At 42.5% G+C, this 19,822-nt stretch overlaps 1 protein-coding gene across 3 annotated transcripts in view; it reads right to left on the bottom strand.

The window, feature by feature from the left end:
• The window catches only part of FRAS1 (Fraser extracellular matrix complex subunit 1), a 404,600-nt gene that overhangs the window by 145,810 nt on the left and 238,968 nt on the right, over positions 1-19,822 (bottom strand). For all 3 annotated transcript variants that reach the window (XM_036104730.2, XM_078068823.1, XM_078068824.1), the window contains 5 exons: positions 11,491-11,643; positions 11,115-11,261; positions 5,663-5,809; positions 2,031-2,171; positions 980-1,120 (listed from right to left, as the gene is read on the bottom strand). In XM_036104730.2, coding sequence (XP_035960623.2) covers positions 980-1,120; positions 2,031-2,171; positions 5,663-5,809; positions 11,115-11,261; positions 11,491-11,643 — 729 coding nt within the window. The remainder of the gene's footprint in view (positions 1-979; positions 1,121-2,030; positions 2,172-5,662; positions 5,810-11,114; positions 11,262-11,490; positions 11,644-19,822) is intronic.

Raw genomic sequence — 19,822 nt, 5'->3', positions numbered from 1 at the left:
CATCATATCATCATCATCATCATCATCATTATTATTTTAAATGCAGGAGGAGAGCAAGCTCATAAAAGGACCCTAGGATTATTTCTTTGGGTCAAGTTAATAAACTTCTACAAATCAAGTGTTTACTGCCCAATTTTTCTGCTTCCTTAATTAAGATTTTATTATACAGAGGTAGTTGAGTGTAAGGGCCCAGAATTGGAATCAGAAAACTTGGGTATAATATCTGATTTTATGTTGCCTTGGTTAATACTCTTAAGCCATTCTTTCTTTTTTTTTTTTACTTGTAAAATGGGATTCCCAGTGTTTGCCATATTTTACCACCAACTCATTGTGAATATTAAATGAGATAATGAAGATGGAGGAATGTGGTGAAACGTAAAATGCCATGCCAGGGTCATGGCTTTATTATTAAATGTCAGGTTTTCTTCAAAGTAGGGCATATGATATCAAGTTTTAAAGGAAATGATGAGAACAAACTGCAGAAACTCTCGTGGATAACCCAATGGACAAGGAGATTAAGGCTTTGGGTTGAACTTTAATGATAAAAGTTCAGTGTATCTCACTAAATTGTCCTCAGAAATCCTACTCAAGGATATTGTGCCAAAATCAGGGTCACCCGTAATTTAGTCTACACACTGAAAATTCTGTGCCCATATCAATAGAGGTGATCCGCTCTTAATGGATACCTCACCTTAGTTCAACATAAGCCTTACATTCCATAAAATATTGGCCTAATTTCCATAAAGACCCTTAGAGACAATATTGATTTGTGCAAGACAATTATTGGCCTGCACTTCTATATTCTATTTAACCAGCAATTGGCAGATGTGCATGGGAAGCCATCAATTTTTAAGTCCTAGCTGTCTGGGTTTTCATTCTGCTTCTAATTCAGATTCTCCTTGGTTACCTGAGAATCAACACACCTGATTTACTTGTGGCCCTCACTTTTTTCCAGGGGACTCAGCAGTCTCCGAGTTACCTGTGCATTGTCGATTTGCGTGATCTGCAAAGTACCCCTTGCCACATTCCTGGACACACTGGGCTTCCAACAGGAGATACGGCTCTTCACAGCGAGTGCACTCATGGGGACCTTGGCACTGGACACAGTGGTTGCTGCAGCCTGAAAGACAAAAGTCAAATCAACAGAACTGTGTATAGCTTTCCAGGGGGCTCCTGGGCCTCGCAGGGAGGCAATATTAGACACCAAACAGCAATATGACCCGGTGTGCTGGGCCAGGCAGAAGACGAGGAGTCAGGAGCCAGGCTTCTGGTTGTGACTACTCTTAGTTACCCAGCAGGGTGACTTAGGATCAGATATTCGGCTTCTCTGAGCCTCAGTGCTCTCTCTCATAAAATGGGAATGGACATACTGACCCACTCAGCTTGCTGGGCCAAGATTAAAGTAAATAATGGAAAACACTAGGCACACCTAGAAACTACAGGTATTAGCCATTATCATTACTATTAACTAGTCTGTGGTTCTCTTACTTTCCTGACTCACCCAGTCAGTTATCAGTCTCCCAAGAATGGTCCCAGGAGTGCCATCTGTGCATTTGGGGGGCATTTCAGGGTCAGAAGATTTTGTGGTGTTAAATCAAGGCTAAAGGGGGTGGCATTCAGAGAAAGGTAGTGATGAGACATCTGGTACATGCAGGGCTTCAGGGGACAGATGGGAGAATATGATGCTCCTTCCAGGTGCTCAAATGACCAGAGTATACACACCTCCCCATTTAGAGGACAGGATTATTCAGTGCTCTAAGAAATCCATAGTCATCACCAAAACATACCTGTTTATGTGGCCCTATACTCCCAAGATTCCCATACTGACCTCAAATTTTCACAAATATCATGTATGGGAGAAGGAGAGAGGGGGCATTTTGACTAGAACAAAGAAAAGCTCCTAGGAAAGAAACCAGAAATTGGACAAAAAGCCAGAAAGGAAACTTGCCACAGACTCCTTGTCAGAACAGTAAAAATTGGAGGAGTCTTGAAGGCTGGATGAGAACAGAGCAGGAGCTCCGGACACTTACTTTTACAGAGGCCCAAGTCCCTGTAGAAGGATGGTGAGCACTGTTCCACACAGGCCCCGTCCTGGAGGACGTAGCCATCCATGCACTGCAGGCAGTCTGTCCTCAGGGGCCCGCTGCACGCATTGCAGCTCCAATCGCACTCTAGAAAGGAAGTCCACGTGAGATCACCTTCACCTGTCCGCCCTCAGTCCCAGTGACTAATTTATGAGGACGCGGTCTGCAGTGGCAAGGGGTAAAGTGAGGACACCAGGCGAGATGTCAGATAAGCCAGCTCTAACAAGGTTTCTGTTTGTAGTAGCCTGAACGCCTGAGGTTTAGTGTTTCCTAATTATGTTAGACACGGGAGTGTACAAGGATCACTCCAGGCTTGTGCAGAGCCTGCTTGTCAACGGGGCTGCCGAGGAGCCAGGTCAACTTAATCTTAGAGTTCTTGATTCCCGTGCCTCGGCGTCATCAAACAAAGCCTGCTCTGCTACAGGGAGGGGCCAATTTGCCTCCACAGACTTAATCTGCACCTCCTCCAAATGCTCCACAGGGAAAGGGATGTCAGAGACTCAACGAGGAAGGCGTCTGCTGTCTCCACCGACACCGGCTGCTTGACTCTCTACCTCTCAAGAATCAGGTGCTGACCCACCCAACAGAAAGGACCAATGATGTTAGAATTAAATGGAGCATCAAGGAACTGTCCAGAAAGAAAGGGCTTACAGAAATAACAGAAGATCTCCTTAGAGCAGTAGAACTGACTCATTTACATGTTATCTGCTCAATAAGCACCTATGGAATGCATAGCACTGAACGGTGGGTAGGAAGTGGGTAGACCCTGGCTTCAAGGGGCTTATGTGCTTGTGGGCTCCAACCTTGGATGTGCATCCATATAATCCAGAAGGATTGTTAGAAATACAGATTTTCTGGCTCAATATCAGAACTACTGATGTCATCTCAAGGATTGGGGCGGGGCATAAGGAAACATGTTGGGGCCACTACTGTTATTTCTGTTCTCATGATTATTATGGTTGTTATTACTGTAGCTGTGGCTATTAAAGGCCCAGGCAATTCCTGCAGCCAGAACACTCATGTTTGAGAGCCAAAGTGCCAGATGGTAAAGTAAGTCCTTCATCATGGAAGGTGGGACAACACCGTGTGGTTAAATACTTGAGTTTTGAAGACAGCCAAGTCTCTATTGAGGCTGTGGCTTAGCCACTGTTTATCTACATGTCTTACACACTTTCCCAAAATTCTTGGAGCCTCAGTTTCCTTATCTGTAAGACAGAGATAAGAAGAGTACCTATTTCATAACGCTATTATGTAGATTAAAGGAAATAGTGAATGTAAAGAAGTTAGCACAGTGCCTGGCACATAGTAACAGCTTAATAAATGTTTTGCTGCCAAACTGTTTTTCTCGGAGAACATTCTGCACTCAGTTCTTCCTCACTCCACCATCCATCCCAGCTGAGAACTGAGGAAACTTCTCATTAGTCACCTTTCTCTTTTTTGATGCGATATTTCTAAGTCCCAAAGAAGCAGGTAAATGTGCAAGACAGTACACGTGCTTCCAAGGAGATTTATAAAGTTAATCTCGCTCATTTATTTGGCTGAATCAGTTCTGAGGGAGAATGACTAAAGCAGAGCCTTGAAAACTGCCAGCATAGTTATGAAATCATTTACAACATGGAGGATTTGTGATAATCTTGTTTTTCACCGCAAACTGACAACCGCTGTTTAGAAGGGAAAAAATAGAAAAGCTTCTGTGGTCTTGAGCACAGAGAGACCACCTAAGTTGACAACAAGTAGAATTTCTTGGAATGGAGAGTGTGCAATTTTGCAAAGCCTTAAAACATCCCAAGCTTACTTGACAGATGTTTGGCGTCCATATCTGAGCCCCAGGTTCTTGGGCAGAACTGGAGAGATGGGAGACAAGTGGAATGGAGGGATGGAGGAAAACGGAAGAGAAGCAAGGAAAATCTGGCCTTCCACTCTGTTCTTCTCCTTGCTGAGCACAGCCATTTAAAGAGCATAAGCCCCAAGAATTCTTTTTTTTTAAATTTTTTTAAATTTTTTTATTGTTATGTTAATCCCCATACATTACATCATTAGTTTTAGATATAGTATTCCATGATTCATTGTTTGTGCATAACACCCAGTGCTCCATGCAGAACGTGCCCTCCTCAATACCCATCACCAGGCTAACCCATCCTCCCAACCCCCTCCCCTCTAGAACCCTCAGTTTGTTTTTCAGAGTCCATTGTCTCTCATGGTTCTTCTCCCCCTCCGATTTCCCCCCCTCATTCTTCCCCTCCTGCTACATTCTTCTTCTTCTTTTTTTCTTTCTTAACATATATTGCATTATTTGTTTCAGAGGTACAGATCTGAGATTCAACAGTCTTGCACAATTCACAGCGCTTACCAGAACACATACCCTCCCCAGTGTCCATCACCCAGTCACCCCATCCCTCCCACCCCAAGCCCCAAGAATTCTAACCACTAGAGAACAAGGTACTAGGTTTCTGATATTGCTTCCTTACAAACTCCTGGAGCGCAGGGACTGTGTCTTTACTCATTTAAGTCTGTTAAACAGAGATGAACAAATCAGATACAACTCCTGTCTTTTTTTTTTTTTTAAAGATTTTATTTATTCATTTGAGGGAGAGAGAGAGAGGGGGCACAAGTGGCGGGGGGTGGGGGGGGCAGAGGGAGAATCAGGCTCCCTGCTGAGCAGGGAGCCTAATGCAGGACTCGATCCCAGGACCCTGAGATCATGACCTGAGCCGAATGCAGATGCTTAACCAAGCCATCCAAGCACCCCGAACCCTGTCTTCATTAAGGTTAGCGTCTAGCAATATAGAGTTGTAAAGGAAGGTAATGTAAATCTCTGAAATAGGCCTGGTGTGATAGACGAGGGAATGGCAGGGACTGTAGTGATCTGAAGACACAAAAGGGACAACAGCTACTCATCTCCAACTGACTGTCGCATTATGGAAATGCATATCCAGTATTCCCAGATCATCTGACTTTTTCAAAAGAAACAGAAAATCTCAATTTTTTTTCAAAAGAAACAGAAAAATCTCAATTTTTGTATGTGAAGTCTTCTACATTTTAAAATGCATTAATTAGGGCGCCTGGGTGGCTCAGTTGGTTAAGCAACTGCCTTCGGCTCAGGTAATGATCCTGGAGTCCCGGGATCGAGTCCCACATCAGGCTCCCTGCTTAGCAGGGAGTCTGCTTCTCCCTCTGACCCTCCCCCCTCTTGTGCTCTCTCTCTCATTCTCTCTCTCAAATAAATAAATAAAATCTTTAAAAAAAATAAAATGCATTAATTAAAAATTTTAAAACACTAGAACATTAGGTGGGCCAAAAAAAAAAAACAACAACAACCCTCCATGTCTTGGACCAAATACATCCGGTTTGCCACCTCTGGTCTAGTTACTAAAACCTTGCACAACATCTGGCACATAGTAGGTGCTCAAAAAATTTCCTTAAGAAAGAAATTACATACATGCATTCATAATACATGATGCCTTCTTGCTATCATCTAAACATATGACGGTATTTTCCCAACATGGGGGATTAGACACCTACAGTAAAGGGAGATCACTGAGGAAAAGAATCATTGCACAGTTCTGGAAGAGCTTTACCTTTGCATATCTTGGTGGAGAAGTCAAGATAGTACTGTGGGGCACAGCCCTCATACTGACATTCCCCAAAGAGCAGGACCTTGTTTGGATCTCGGCAGGAGGTACAGCTGGCCTGTGAATCACAGCTTCCACAATGCGCTTCACATGCTGAGCAGATAGGAAGAGAAAAATGACCAGATAATTACAGCTGCAAATACTGAAGCTGATCAAACCTAGACAGATGCTACAAAGGAGCAAAGCTCTGCTCCAACCTGCGCTTTAATTATGGCTCATAACCCTCCCCTGTGATCAACAGAAACAGAAAATGTTACTCTTATTTTCTAAAATAAAAGGATCATATTATTTTCCAGAAAAGATAAATTATAAACCCAAGAATGGAAATCCCACATCCAAGTTGCCCTGTGATTCAGCAACAGAATTTATACTTACTCCAAGATCTCTGGAATAATAGTCCAGAGATGTATTTGAACCTTACTTCTCAAGGAAGGAAGATTTCTCAAGGAATCAAGCGCCCAATTGTTCATGATGTGGATTCAGATTTTTGAGCGATGCCAAGATTAAAATTAGGCATCAACTTTATTGTGAAGCTCAGGAAATCCCGTATTTTAAGCCACAAAGGACTTTAAGGAGGCCTGGCTTACTGATTCGCCCAGTTGTAATTCTCAACAGCCACTTAATTCAGGCATTCAAGGATGATCCCCAAATCTGGTCCATGGATTCCAGATGCTTCCATCTTCCCTAACTTAACAACTGGCATTTCTCCATCTCCTCAGTTGTCCATGCTAGAAACCTTGGAGGCTATCTTGATAGGCCCCTATCTCTCATTCCTAATCCAATCACTCATTGGAACCTATTTATTCAAATTTTCTTACATAATTCCCAGAATTTTTTGCTTCTCTCCATATTCTCACATGCCAATACATCCAAGCCCTCATCATTTCCTATTGGACTACTGTCATAGCCTCCTAATTGGTTTCCCCTTACCAAGTTTGACCCCCTTGCATTCTATTTTCCTTGTATCCACAAGACTGATTTTTAAAATTTATACTGCTCAGGTTTCTGAGGACACTTTCATCTATAAACTCATATCTTTCTTCAACCCCAGAAAATTTCCAGCCATCATTTCTGCAAATAACACTCCTCCATCATTCCCTCCATTCTTTCCACCCAGAAATCTTAATACACATATTTGAATCCTCTCAATATAATCTCCAAGTTTCTTGTCTTTGACTCTTACTCATTCTTCAGTGACTTCTTCAATCTCCAGTCTAGAACAAGTCTCCCTGTCACTGCTCTTATAGCACCCCAGACATTTCATTCATGCCATATATAATAATTTTCATTACAATGTTTATTTAACCTCTGTATCCTTTAAGCTATAAGCTTCATGAAAGCAAAGACCAGGTTTGTTCTGTTCCTTGAAATAGTGTTCAGCACCTAACTAGTTATATTTCATGTTATGGGTGTTCAATAAACACTTGCACATAAATGAAAGAAACCAGATATTGTAATTATACATACTCAAACACATCTCTGCCTCATTCTGAAATTTTCTCTAAGTACACATCAGAGGAAAAATCCAGAGAATGAGCTAGATTTTTAGAGTTTTAGATCTAGAGGATATCAAAGTGTGTGGCACAGTGCAGGAAAATTACCTCCTGGTAAAAATAAAAAGGAAGTCCTCTTGTTTCACCTACAAGAAATGTCATTGATATAAAATATTCATTAGAATATGTAGATTGGTAATTAAAGATCCTAGAAAAACTCTAGACTGGATTTTCAAACAGATGGTTTGAGAATAATTAGAAAAGAATATTTTAATTTTTGGAAACTTCAATGAAATTAAAGTTCCATCTTTTTTTTGGCTAGAATTTTTACACATGGTGTATCTTAATTTTGGCAAAGGACTTGACAAAAATCTCAAAGATAAACCTGTGAATACAAAAATGAAGTGGGGTCTAGGAGTTGTAGGTGGATTTGAAAATGGTTGAAATGCATCCTCAAAAAGTTATCAGTAAACCTTTGTAATTAGTAAAAGAAATGTCCTTAGTAGATTATGATGAAGTCTTCACTTTTTACTTGATCAACATTTTTATTAATAGCTTTAATTACAACAAAGAAATCATGCTAATGATATTTAAATATGCCACATAACCTAATAGGATACACACAGTCTAATCTCACCAGCTGAAAGAACAACTCAAACTCAATTTTAGCTAGTTGAAACAATAAACTAAAAGTAATCTGATGAAATAAGCAAAACTGTAAGTCCTGCATTTATTTTCCATAACCCATTACACAAATAAAGGATACCGGAGACCTGTTCAGACAGTAGTTCCTATAAAAAATGATCTAAGAACTTTAGTTGATTAAAAGCTTACTAGAGGTGTGATATGGTTACTAAAGAAACTAACACAATCTTAAACTGAAGAGCCTTCATATAACCTAAATGTCAGCTGGAGCCCCCTACTTGACAAACAGCTACAAAATGAAGCCCAAAGGCCAGTCCCTCAGCTTAGAGTGACAGGATGATGCCCCGTCTGGATAGCGGAGAGCTTCTTGTAGTTTAGTTCCTCAAGCATCTGTGTACCTTCTTATTCTTGAGTCCTTCCATGCAGTCTTTCATTCCCCCTCGGTACCTCAAAGTATAACTCAGCCCCTCTACTGGCTTCCAAAACAAACAGATTCATGCCGAGCACTGTGAAAGGTTAGAAGACTACGTGGAGATTTGGAGGGATGCAGCAGTGTCACACTGAGAGCAGGGAGCTCCCTCCATGTCTACCTGAACCCTTCTTCCTCATTCATTGAACTCCTCATCTCTCACCAAGCAATCCACAAATGACCTTGTCTTCGTCAGAGCAGGTCTACACATACCAAAGCCCCTTGGGTTCTCAGCTTCCATCTCCAAAGGCATGTGGGTAAGGAGCATTTTCTCCATCTTAGAATATTCAGACCACACACGGTATTAGTCATGTTGCTATGATCACATCTAGAGTCCCAGGTGCAGTTCTCCAAGGTCCCGGACCCCAGAAACTACCAAGAGGACAGTGAAGATAGTCGTAAGTGGACCAGAAACCAACGAGGGAAGCAGAGATGAAGGAGGAAAGGACCCAACAGCTTAGGAAATCCACCTTCCCTCTGAAATAGGCCTGTTTTCTACCGCAGCTCGGAGACAGGGTCATCCATTTCTGCTCAAATACTCCATTGGCTCCAGTTTTGCCTGGAGCAGCAAAGTGCAAGTAGGAAATGACAGTTAATTTCAAACTTTGGAAGGCAATCAAGTGAATGAGGAAGGAGACTTACTCTGTATCACTCCAGAGGGGAGTTCTAGGGCCCATGAGAAAGAACCGTCAAACAACTAAACAGCTACCACCCCCTCCAATGGACCTGGCTTCCTTCCTCATCTGTAGAAGTCTGAGGGGAAGGAGAAAGAATCTCTGAATCGGGTACAAGGTCATCTCTGGCCACCCTGGAGTTCTCCTCCTTGCCTCTAAAGCACCATGGTTTTAAGCACTGGGAACCTCATTTATCATCTCTTTTTTAAAATGCTTGCCTCAACTGATTATCCTTGAATTTTAGAGCTCAGTATGTAACTTCTAAAGGTTTCTGTAGCCAGAATCCAGACAGTTCTCCAGGTCTTACTTTCTTCTATAGTAAGGTTATTAATGCCTCCCCTTAATACTGGTTATATTTCCTTGAAAGTGCTTTACTGAACCATTTCTAAAATTGTGAGGCCTATAATTGTTTATAATGATGAGCATTAGAAAGGAATATTGTTGATTTTTTTTTACATCAATAACCCAACTTAAGGGCATGCTTTATTCAATCTTCGAAAGAATGAAACTTAAGCTTTAGCAAAGGACTAAAGCTAGGAGATTCTTAATTTAACTGATTCTTCATTTAACTGAAATAGTCTATGAAATCCTGTTTTCATGGTAGCATAACAAATGCATTTGTGCGGAGATCACCTTGCACTATGGCAAAGGCTTCTCAGAAAGAAATATTTCAATGCAACATTTTTTTGTCATCTATATGCCATACAAAAGATTCTATTTTTTCTTTTGAACTTTTATTTCTGTGATTCCACTGCTGTGAAGAGCCTCATAAATCTAAGTCACTATTTCTCCACCAACACTCTCTTGCTCTTGAACAGAACATGCAAGTGTTTCATTCATGTCTCTTGTGTTAGAGAATCTACAGATACTGGTAGACAGTTGATATATACTAAGCGAAGTTTTTGTTATAAAAGCAAAGAAATTTTTTATGGGTCCAAAAAGGGTTTTTTATCTCTGGTATCTCAATGGGTGATAAAAAATGATGAGTTCCACATAAATTCATTTCAAATGCAAATCTTTGTAAGCATCTCAATAAACTAACAGTAATATCTATCTATAAAATATACATATCTTAAAGTGCTTGATTTGCATCTCATTCTGGATGACGATGACAACAACAATAACTAATCTATACTGAAAGCTTATTCTCCGCGAGGGTCCATACTAAGTGCAAGAACATTAGGTATAGGTACCATACCATTATAATCCCCCTTTAACAGAAAAAGAAACCAAGGACTAGCAGTTAATTCACTTGCTCAAGGTCACAAAAAGCTAGTAAGTGGCAGGTAGGATTTGACAAGTCCAGAGCCCACTTTCCTAACCACCAGTCTATAATTCCTTCAATATGGTTCTTCCTAGGACGTAAACTTTAAATACCAGCACTGTATTTATTTGTTAGCTATCATTTCGAAAGGAAAAAGTATAACAAAGTTTTTTTCGCAAACGACACTTCAGTGATTGAAATAAAGTAAGCCACCTCAGCGTATCTCAAAAATGTTCCTTCATCTGTGAAGGATTTCCTAAATTTCTTTTCTACTCAGATTTGCCCTTTCCCTAATTTATCCTCTTTGTTTGTGCCTGACACAGGTAATTAATCACATTTTGACTTATTTGAGAAATAAGACATCTATACAAGTAACTCTCATGCAAGACAAAATAATGACTGAACAGAAACCGAACGCTTTGTAGCATGTCAAGCCTTGCACATTGTCAATATTCAACAAATACATACAGAAAACAAATTAAATCCAGACAAGTGCTTAGGTCACTGATTGTTTACTAGAACGAGTTCCACTCTCTGCTCAGGATCTTGGAATTGAATTGCTGAGGACAAAACAGGCCAACACTTTTATTTTTAAAATGAGATAACCAGAGAACGGAGAAGCTAAATGACTGGCCTAAGATCACACAGCTGGTACTTGCAGAGGAGATCCCCGAGCCCAGCACTTCCCAGTTAGACTGATGTCTGCTAACGGCACCCATATGCCTTTGTAGATTAACTCTCTTTTATAAAAATAAAGGCTATCGAGTGAGAATATAGAAGCAAGAACTTCATATTCCCTTCAATGACTCCAGAAGAGCAGGAAAGGAGAGAAAGTTCATTTTTAAAAACCTACGCTGACAAGCACGGCTGTCATCGAGATAGTGCCCCGGGAAGCAGGCAGTGCTGCAGGTGCCAAGGTGGGACAGAACGAGGTCGGCATCACACGAGGTGCAGGAGAAGGGTCCCATGCCCTGGCAGGTTCTGCAGGAGGAGTGACATTCTGCAGAGGGAAAAGAGACACAAAGAGAACCTATGTAGCCAAGCTCCTTTTCCAAGCAGCAGCCCGAGAGGCGTTAATAAAAGCCCCAATTGAGAGCGTTAGCCAGGCTGGTTTATTGTCCCGCAGCGTGCTTCCCGCCTCCTGTCTCTCTCTGGGGAAGTTCCAGTTCTCTCCCGCTACTGGCCCCAAGAACAGCTCACGCCAGCTCCTGTGTCCGGCACTTACTCACTTTTACAAGCTCCTCTCTCCGTGTAGTATCCAGAAGGGCAATCAGGCACACAGTGGTCCCCCAGCAGCAGGTACCGGGCATTCTGGCAGCTCAGGCAGACGCTGCCGGTGTGGTGGAGATCAGCGGCACAGTGCTGGCACAGGGGATGACAGTCTGGAGAGGGTGGGGGGGCACACAGAAGGCACGGGCAGCGTGAGCGCGGGGTCTCATCACTACACCAAAGGGCAGAAGGGATCGTAATGACCCCCGCTGCAGTGCAAACAGCGGGAGAACAGCCCAAAGGCAGGACAGCCCAGGAAAGGAGACATTTGGGACCTGTACAAACGGTGCGTTTGAGGCTTTTAGCAAATGGCCAGGCCCAGCACAGCTATTAAGTTTTCATCCCTTTTCAACTGAACGACCTTCAAGTACTAGAAGGGCATGTGATAGAGTCGTGCTCGGAGTAGAGAGAGAATTGTCAGACTAACAGCAACGGTACTGCCAGTACTTTCAACATTTCCCCCAAGAGTTCTGGGAACTCTAGCCCAGCATGCCCCCGTGCACAGTGCTCCTGAGGGGGGCACGGTGCTCTCCCCGCAAGCTGCCTTCCCAGGAATTTGGCCTTTCAGAGGCAGCATACCAGTCTCAGGTGTTGATACGGAGGGACTGGCGTTAGTAGATAAGTGGGGTGAGTCGGTGGAAAATTTTAGTCTCCAATTAGAGGTAAGTTACAAAGAAGAGTTGTGAGCTGAAAAGTCATTTTCATGACCCAATACATAATTCACAATACAATACAAACTCTGTTGTAGGAGTTGTGATTAAAGCTCTATGACTAATTATCTGGTACAGCCAGCACGGTCTCTCATTCTCGCCCATGTAATAGTCATCCTTTCATTCAAGAACCCGACTGCGTTCAGCTCCCATCCTCTGCCTCATTTTAAGGGGTAATTGCCCTTCAGGTCCTGTTTACCATCCTCCATCGCAAAGGTGGAAGAAAATCCACAAATCGTGATTTACCCACCAAAATAAAAAAGGAGTGTAAAGGCCTAGGAAATGAAAAGTCAGAGCTCTAAGCACAGGTCTTTCCCTCTAGGATTCAAAGCACTGTCTGCACTTGCTAATGCACCACTCAGGGACCAGATACGGCTTGTTCGGCTCAGACTCTTGTAGATAGAGATTGTGATCTCGAGCAATGTTTAGATTAAAAAATCCTGGTCAATGAAACAGACGGCCTGTCCGCTGAAATCTGTTAAAACAGGTCTTTTTCTCTAGACCCTCAGTGATACTTTCTTAATTGCTGACCACCTGAGACGTGTTCCCTCAGAAGCGGGCCTCAGTCACACACCTGCACCCACTCACCCCCCACGAGAAGCCGTTTGAGGACCTGCACAACCACTCCAGAGGTCGAGCCAAAAGTGTCCTCCCCAGGATGCCAACTCTTCTTGTGAGCACGCAAATGAACAGCCCCTGCCCCTTCTCTGAACTGTGGGAGTTTCAAATTACGGGCAGCCTTTTGCCCTTATTAGGAGGAATTCTTGATTTCCTAAGAGCCAAATTAATCCTCATTATAGACCTTCAGTGAATTATAAAGGAAAACGATGACTGTATTGAGGGAAAGAGGATAGGGAGGCTACTTCCCCCGACTTAGTATAAGGTTTCCACACAACGTTCTCTTTTTCCTGTGCCCTCCTCAAGTGCCAGGAGCTAAAGGGGAGATTCAAAAAGCTTTGAAAGTTGCTGGAGCAAATGGAAGTCACTGTGTTTTATGATTACCTGAATGAGTGGGTACCTTCTAGGGTTGGAAACCTGAGAAACATTACTGATTCAAGGCTCCATTATTTGAAAAGTCACAGCCTCTTCCTCTTTCAAGCCAGCGCTTACAGAGTTCTGGGCTCAGACATGCATCGACAAGATCCGCAGGTGTTCAGTGGTCTAAAAACTAGTTGCATCTATGTGCAATTAGAGGAATGAAGAAGAATAATCACCAAGGGGATGCTTTGAAGAGAAAGTAAGAAGATCTCTGGAGTACTTTGTGGGTACAATAAATAAATATTTATGAATCTGTCTGATCTTGGGGATCTCTAGAAGCCGTTGAAATGAGTGAGTGTAATGTGCATTACTTACTACTAAAGGAAGCTGGAGCTAGGCTACGGATGCTCCTTCCCACTCTCACGGCAGCTGCTTGCAAACCCTCACTCCTCGTCTCCAGGCCCCACCCTCACCCTCCGCCTCCTCCCAGGTTATTCTATCTTCTACTTCATTCAGCCCCTCAGGCACAGGCTTCCTGTCAGACTCAAAACATCTTTCTTTACCCATTTTTATTTCATTTCTTCTCTCCCGGTATGAAATGGCTAATTCCTCCGCCCACATTCTTGATCCAATTTTCAACACTATTAGAACGCTATTTCAGCATTATTGCATCTTTTACCCCATCTCTCTTCACTCTCCTTGACCTCAACCTCTGAACACACTCTGCATTACCAATGCCTCCAAAGCTCTTCTCTACAACCACGCCGCCATCTCTCGCCTTCCCTTCACCACCCAACTTCCCTGCCTCCCGAACGCTTCAGCTTGCTGGGATCTGCCTTCAACCTCCACGAGTCTGCTGTGGTATTGCCTTGAAAAGGTCTCTGACCACCTCTTATTTCCAAATCTAATGGCTTCCTCTAAACCGAACCTATGGGAGAGCTCTACAACGCATGACACTCCTGGCTGCCCTCCTCCTTGAGCCCCTGTCCTCCTTTAGTAAGCTTTATCCTGGTGCTGTTCACAGCCAGGTCCTTGTTCTCTGCCACCACTGCCTGATAAATGTAGACATTCCTCACAACCCTCACTTTCTGCCTTCCTCCTAATCAAGTCTCATCCTCTGAAGGTCCTAAACTAGACAGGGCTGTTTGCATTGTATTTTGACAGACAGCTACTAGAAGCCAGTGGAAAGGGCTCAAGAGTCTCAGAGACCCAAAACCACTTGAGGCCTCTGCCTTTCTTCATGGCTCCATGTGAAGCCTTAAGAAGGCATCACATCAATTGCCAGACATATCACATTGCCTGATGGAGTACCCGGAAGCAAGGAGAAATCAATAAATGACACCTGAAAATATAAAACAATCACCTGCAGGTTGCCCAAAGCATCACAGTAATGCAAGGAAGTTTAAAGTTTTACCTTACGCACGAGACTGTAACTACCCGACTCTGGAAGTTGGGCTCCCTCTTTTGTTCATGACCTGTATTCATTCCTTACTCATTCATCCATGTCTTAAAAAGTCATACTAAACACCCAGTCCTATGAATAGATTCATTCCAAAGCAACAAGCTAAGGGATCCCATGTTAATGCATTCACGCAAACCTCCCTTCCCAACTCTCATTTACAAGCCCCTTAAGAAGACTACTTAAATATGCTCTGAAATCCTGCTCTCAAGACAATCTGAAGGTTGACTGACTTTTCTTCAACCAACCAGAAAAGGAAAATAAATTCCTAAAACCTAGGAAACACCTCTGTCTTGTGAGTTTGAAGTCAAAATCTCTTTATAGAAGAGAATTCTTTGGGAGAGCTCAAAATGAGTAATGATGTGAGGGGAAAGAAGCCAGAAATCAGAGCAAAAAGGGCTTAAGGATTAATACCTGTGTTCTGACTTACAATCAGTAAAGTACGGTTCTTGAGAGCAGACTACAGAACTCAGGGGTGACAGGTTACAAGTGGCCAGTCCCACTGAGGAGCACCTGTAAGTAAGCTTCAGGTTTAAGCCCGGGGGCCCCTGAGATCTCCTGCCCAGAGGAGGGGCTGAGTGTGACTCTAACAAGAATCTTAAGGTTTTGTTTTTCTGAATACAAGGTGAGCCATGGAAAAAAATATGAAAAACATTTTTACAAATATAAATAAACATAAAAACCACCCGAAGTAGCCCTTTCAGAGTAAAGAACTACTGACATTGACATTTTTCTCTTAGTTTTTTTCTATATACTCTTATGATACAGAGCTTTATACATAGATGAGATTATATTAAATGTCATATAATATCTTTTTTTTACTCAATACCATCAGCATTTCCACATGTCATTGTAAACATCATTTTAGGGACTACATAATATCCCAGGCTTGAATAAATAAACAAGAAACTTGCACTTTTCATATACAGCTGACCCTTGCAAAACCAAGGGTTAGGGGTGCTGACCCCTTGCACAGTCAAAAATCCAAGTATAAGGTTTGGCTCCCCAAAAACTTAACTACTAATAGCCTACTATTGACTGGAAGCCTTACTGATAACCTAAATAATCAGTTAACAAATATTCTGATGGTTATAGATATTATTATATACTGTATTTTTACAATAAAGTAAGCTAGAGAAAAGAAAATGTTAAAATCATAAGGAAGAGAAAATACATTTACCATATTGTACTGTATTTATCTTAAAAAATCTACATATAAATGGACCCAAACAGTTCAAACCTGTTTTGTTCTAGGGTGAACTGTACTTAAAACATTTACATCCAATTTGTCCACTTCTATAATTGAGGCCCTGATAAGACTTCTGTGCGTTTTAGATTAGCTCCCAAAAGACATTGTCAGGAATGCAATTCAATTTTTAAAAATTTTTTTTAAAGATCTTGTTTATTTATAGGTGGGAGGGGCAGAGGAAGAGGGAGAGAGAAACCCAAGCAGACTCTGTGCTGAGCGCAGAGACCGACACTGGGCTTGATCTCACAACCCTGAGATCATGACCTGAGCCAAAATCAAGAGTTGGAGGCTTAGGGCACCTGGGTGGCTCAGTCGTTAAGCGTATGCCTTCGGCTCAGGTCATGATCTCAGGGTCCTGGGATCGAGCCCCGCATCAGGTTCCCTGCTCGGCGGGAAGCCTGCTTCTCCCTCTCCCACTCCCCCTGCTTGTGTTCCCTCTCTTGCTGTGTCTCTCTCTCTGTCAAATAAATAAATAAATAAAAATCTTAAAAAAAAAAAGAGTTGGAGGCTTAACCGACTGTGCCACCCAGGCACCCCAATTCATATTATTATTATAGCTTATATTTATTGAGCTCAGAATATATATCAAGCACTGTACTACTTATTATAAATGTATAATCTCATGCATAGTCTGCAAAAATGCAATAGGTGATGTTATTATCCCCATTTTAAAGATGATGAGATGGAGACTCAGAGGTTAAGTCATTTGCTCACACATGTCATATCCACACTGACTCCAGGGCATGTACTTTTAACCACTACAGACATGAAAAAAATGTAAAATTCTTAATAGGTATTACAGATTCCATTCCAGGAAGTTTGTATCAGTTTACATTTCCAAGAGTCATTCATGAGACTGTTTCCTCATAACTCTGCCTGCACTAAGGAACTGAAAAGTAGTAAAACAATCTTGGTTAATTTAGTTGGTGAAAACTGCAGTTATATCATTGTTTACATTTATACTTCTTTTATTATAAGTGAGGCTGAGCATTAAAAAAAATCTTTCAAACACCAAAAACGTTCAAATGCCTACTGTAGTCATACAGCTTTCAGTATGGTCAGGAAAAACAACCCTGGATATATAATTGTAATTGAGTATGAAATATGTGAAATCAAATAATAATTTGAGATATCAACCAATGAGTTCTTTTCTCATCCACTGTAAGTAACTGCCCCCATCGAACCAGGAAGCATGGGCCGTCATGTGCTCCCAGAGAAAGTTATCAGAATCAGCTCTAAAAGATAGCAAATTCACAGAGCTCAGGAACAGATGAAAGACGGAAGGAAAAACAAACTCGAATGTGCATTGGAGCTAACAGACCCAGGCCCTCCACCACCACCACAACCCCTGCACTCTCCACTTCTGTGCCCCAGCCCAGAAAAACCCTTCCACCTGGAGAGGAAGAAGGGACAGAGAGACCATTCACTTTACCCTCACCCTCCTTTCCCATGGAACAGGTTGTAGGCAGCCAAGCGGCATATTCAACAATCCAACAATAAAGTGGACTTGGGCTGTGTTTCCTGCCTTATAAAGGGTTTTCTCCAAATTGAGACCTGGGTCCCAGGCCAATAGAGATGGTGGCACAGCGGGATGAGCAACAATAGAGCGTATGGCAAACACTGAGATGCAGGAGTGCCACGAGACTATTGCGAACATTTTGTTAAATGTTAATGGGTAAGTACCAGGGCGCCATGGAAGTCTGTAACAGGAGTTCTGACTCGGTCCAGGAGATAGGGAGGGCCTCCAAGAGAAGGTGGAGCCATGAACCCTGCGTGGGGGTTAGGTGCAAGAGGAGCTGGGCTGGGTGAGGTGGTTTGGAAAGGGATCCAAGAAGAGGGAAAGCTTAGGCAAAAACCCAGCAGCCCAACAGAACAGGATGCCTTCAAGGAACTGAGAGAAGGACAACATGGCTGGATCTTGAAGAACATAGAAAAAAGCCACTCATGGGGCGCCTGGGTGGCTCAGTCATTAAGCGTCTGCCTTCGGCTCAGGTCATGATCCCGGAGTCCCAGCATCGAGTCCCGCATCGGGCTCCCTGCTCAGCGGGGAGCCCAATTCTCCCTCTCCCTCTGCTGCTCCCCCTGCCTGTGCTCTCTCACTCTCTCTGACAAATAAATAAAATTAAAAAAAGAAAAGAGAAGAAAAGAAAAAAGCCACTCAGGACCCGGCTGCACCAGTTTTAGAATACCATGAAGAGGAGCATGTATTTTATCCTAAAGGCAACTGGGAATGGGTTTGTGTGTGCCTGTGTTCTTTGCCAGTCTATTTATAGAGGTCTCTGTGTTTTTATTACAGATTTAAATGAGAAATTGTTGGATGGAAGGTAACAGTGATGAGAGAAGACATGAGAACCATAGCAAAGAACCAACAATCCAAGAAAACTCTGACATACAGCAGCTCTCAATAGGAGCCTTACTGGGAAGGGGACAGGGGTCCCTACCGTTCTTTCCCCTCCCCCCCACATTATGTCTATTAGACCCTCTCTGTTAATAATATCCTGCTGCTGAACTGTTCTCATGAGGCTTGTACTACACTAGGCATATTAAGAATACTGTAACATAAGTACATGAAAGCTGTCAGGACCAGGAATGAAGATCTTGGGTTTCCCTTGAGAAGGAAAGCCAACATACCAGTGGTTTGTCTTTCAGGCATGACCTGGGAAGACCTTTTCACAAATTGTCAGCTTCCAAAATACCTTTAAAAATTAAAACAAAGTAGAATTTGGCTCAATCAGTAGTATCTAGTAGGCAGCCCCCGCCTATGTGTTGAGTGAAAGAAGAAAAAAGGTTATTGGAGTCAAAATCCTAGGAAATTGTAGGGAATTTGGAGGCTCATGAAAGGTCAATGTGGATTGCATCTCCTGGTTTTCAAAATCCACTTCAGGCCAAGAGAAAGGGCGCCACGTGGCTATGTGTGTGACAATTTATATCTGCCTTGTCAGTAGGATTTGAGATAATGGAAAGAGAAATATCCCCACAGCCAGCCATATGTATTAATTATACACTCTAAACATAATTAAGAAGTGGTAGGAGCCCCATCCCCAGGCACTGCAGGAGATGACCATGTGTCCCGGGGAACTGCTCAGACACCAGTCACTTCATGCGTAGTGAAATCTATACGCCTATTTTCTAAGAATTAGGCTGATTTGGGGACAACTCTTGCTTTCTTCCGTCTGACAAATCCCAATTCAGATCTTTGCTGGATCCACACTATAGGAGCACAACTGTCAGAAACTGTCCTTAAAATGGCAGTACTCTGAGAGAGGCCAACAAACCACAGAGTGAGTTCCCCTATAATCCTCCTCACCCTACCTTCCATGCCCGTTCCCCCCACCCCCCACTCAGGTGACATTTGGAACAATTTCACAGGATACACTAGAGGAAGTTTATACTGTCACTGCTTAATTTGAACCAGGGCTGCAGTTACTATAATAGGGGAACTGAGTTTCCAATCCACCAATCTAGCAGCCTCTGTAAGGATTAACGTCCCATCCTAAAAGCCCCATCTGTAATGTAAGGCATTTGCATCTACCTTGCTGTCTGTAATCAAAAAAGGAGGCTAACCTCAAATATGTCTAAATGGTGAGTGTGTATCCATTAATTGCTTAAAAACAGCGCCTATTCCGGAGGCCATCTCTCTGAATTCTAGCATTGCTACTCAGTAGGTAAATCCTTATTTGTCACGATTTCAACTACGGTGAAGAGTCTTTAAATATAAGACTCATTGAGGGTGACAAGGAAAGAAGAGAGACCCAGGATACGTTTATGTGTAGCCTGTTTCAGATTACTGGTATATAATAAGCATGTGGTAGAGGGGTGGGCAGATGGAATTCCAGTTGTTCGTATGTGTGCCTGCTTGCTAACGAACCCAGCGAATTAGCACTTAAACAAACAAA

This window comes from Halichoerus grypus, chromosome 3 (genome assembly GCF_964656455.1).
Source record: "Halichoerus grypus chromosome 3, mHalGry1.hap1.1, whole genome shotgun sequence".
NCBI lineage: Eukaryota > Metazoa > Chordata > Mammalia > Carnivora > Phocidae > Halichoerus > Halichoerus grypus.
Note: the sequence above shows the minus strand (reverse complement) of the source record. Positions and strands in the feature narration are given on the sequence as shown.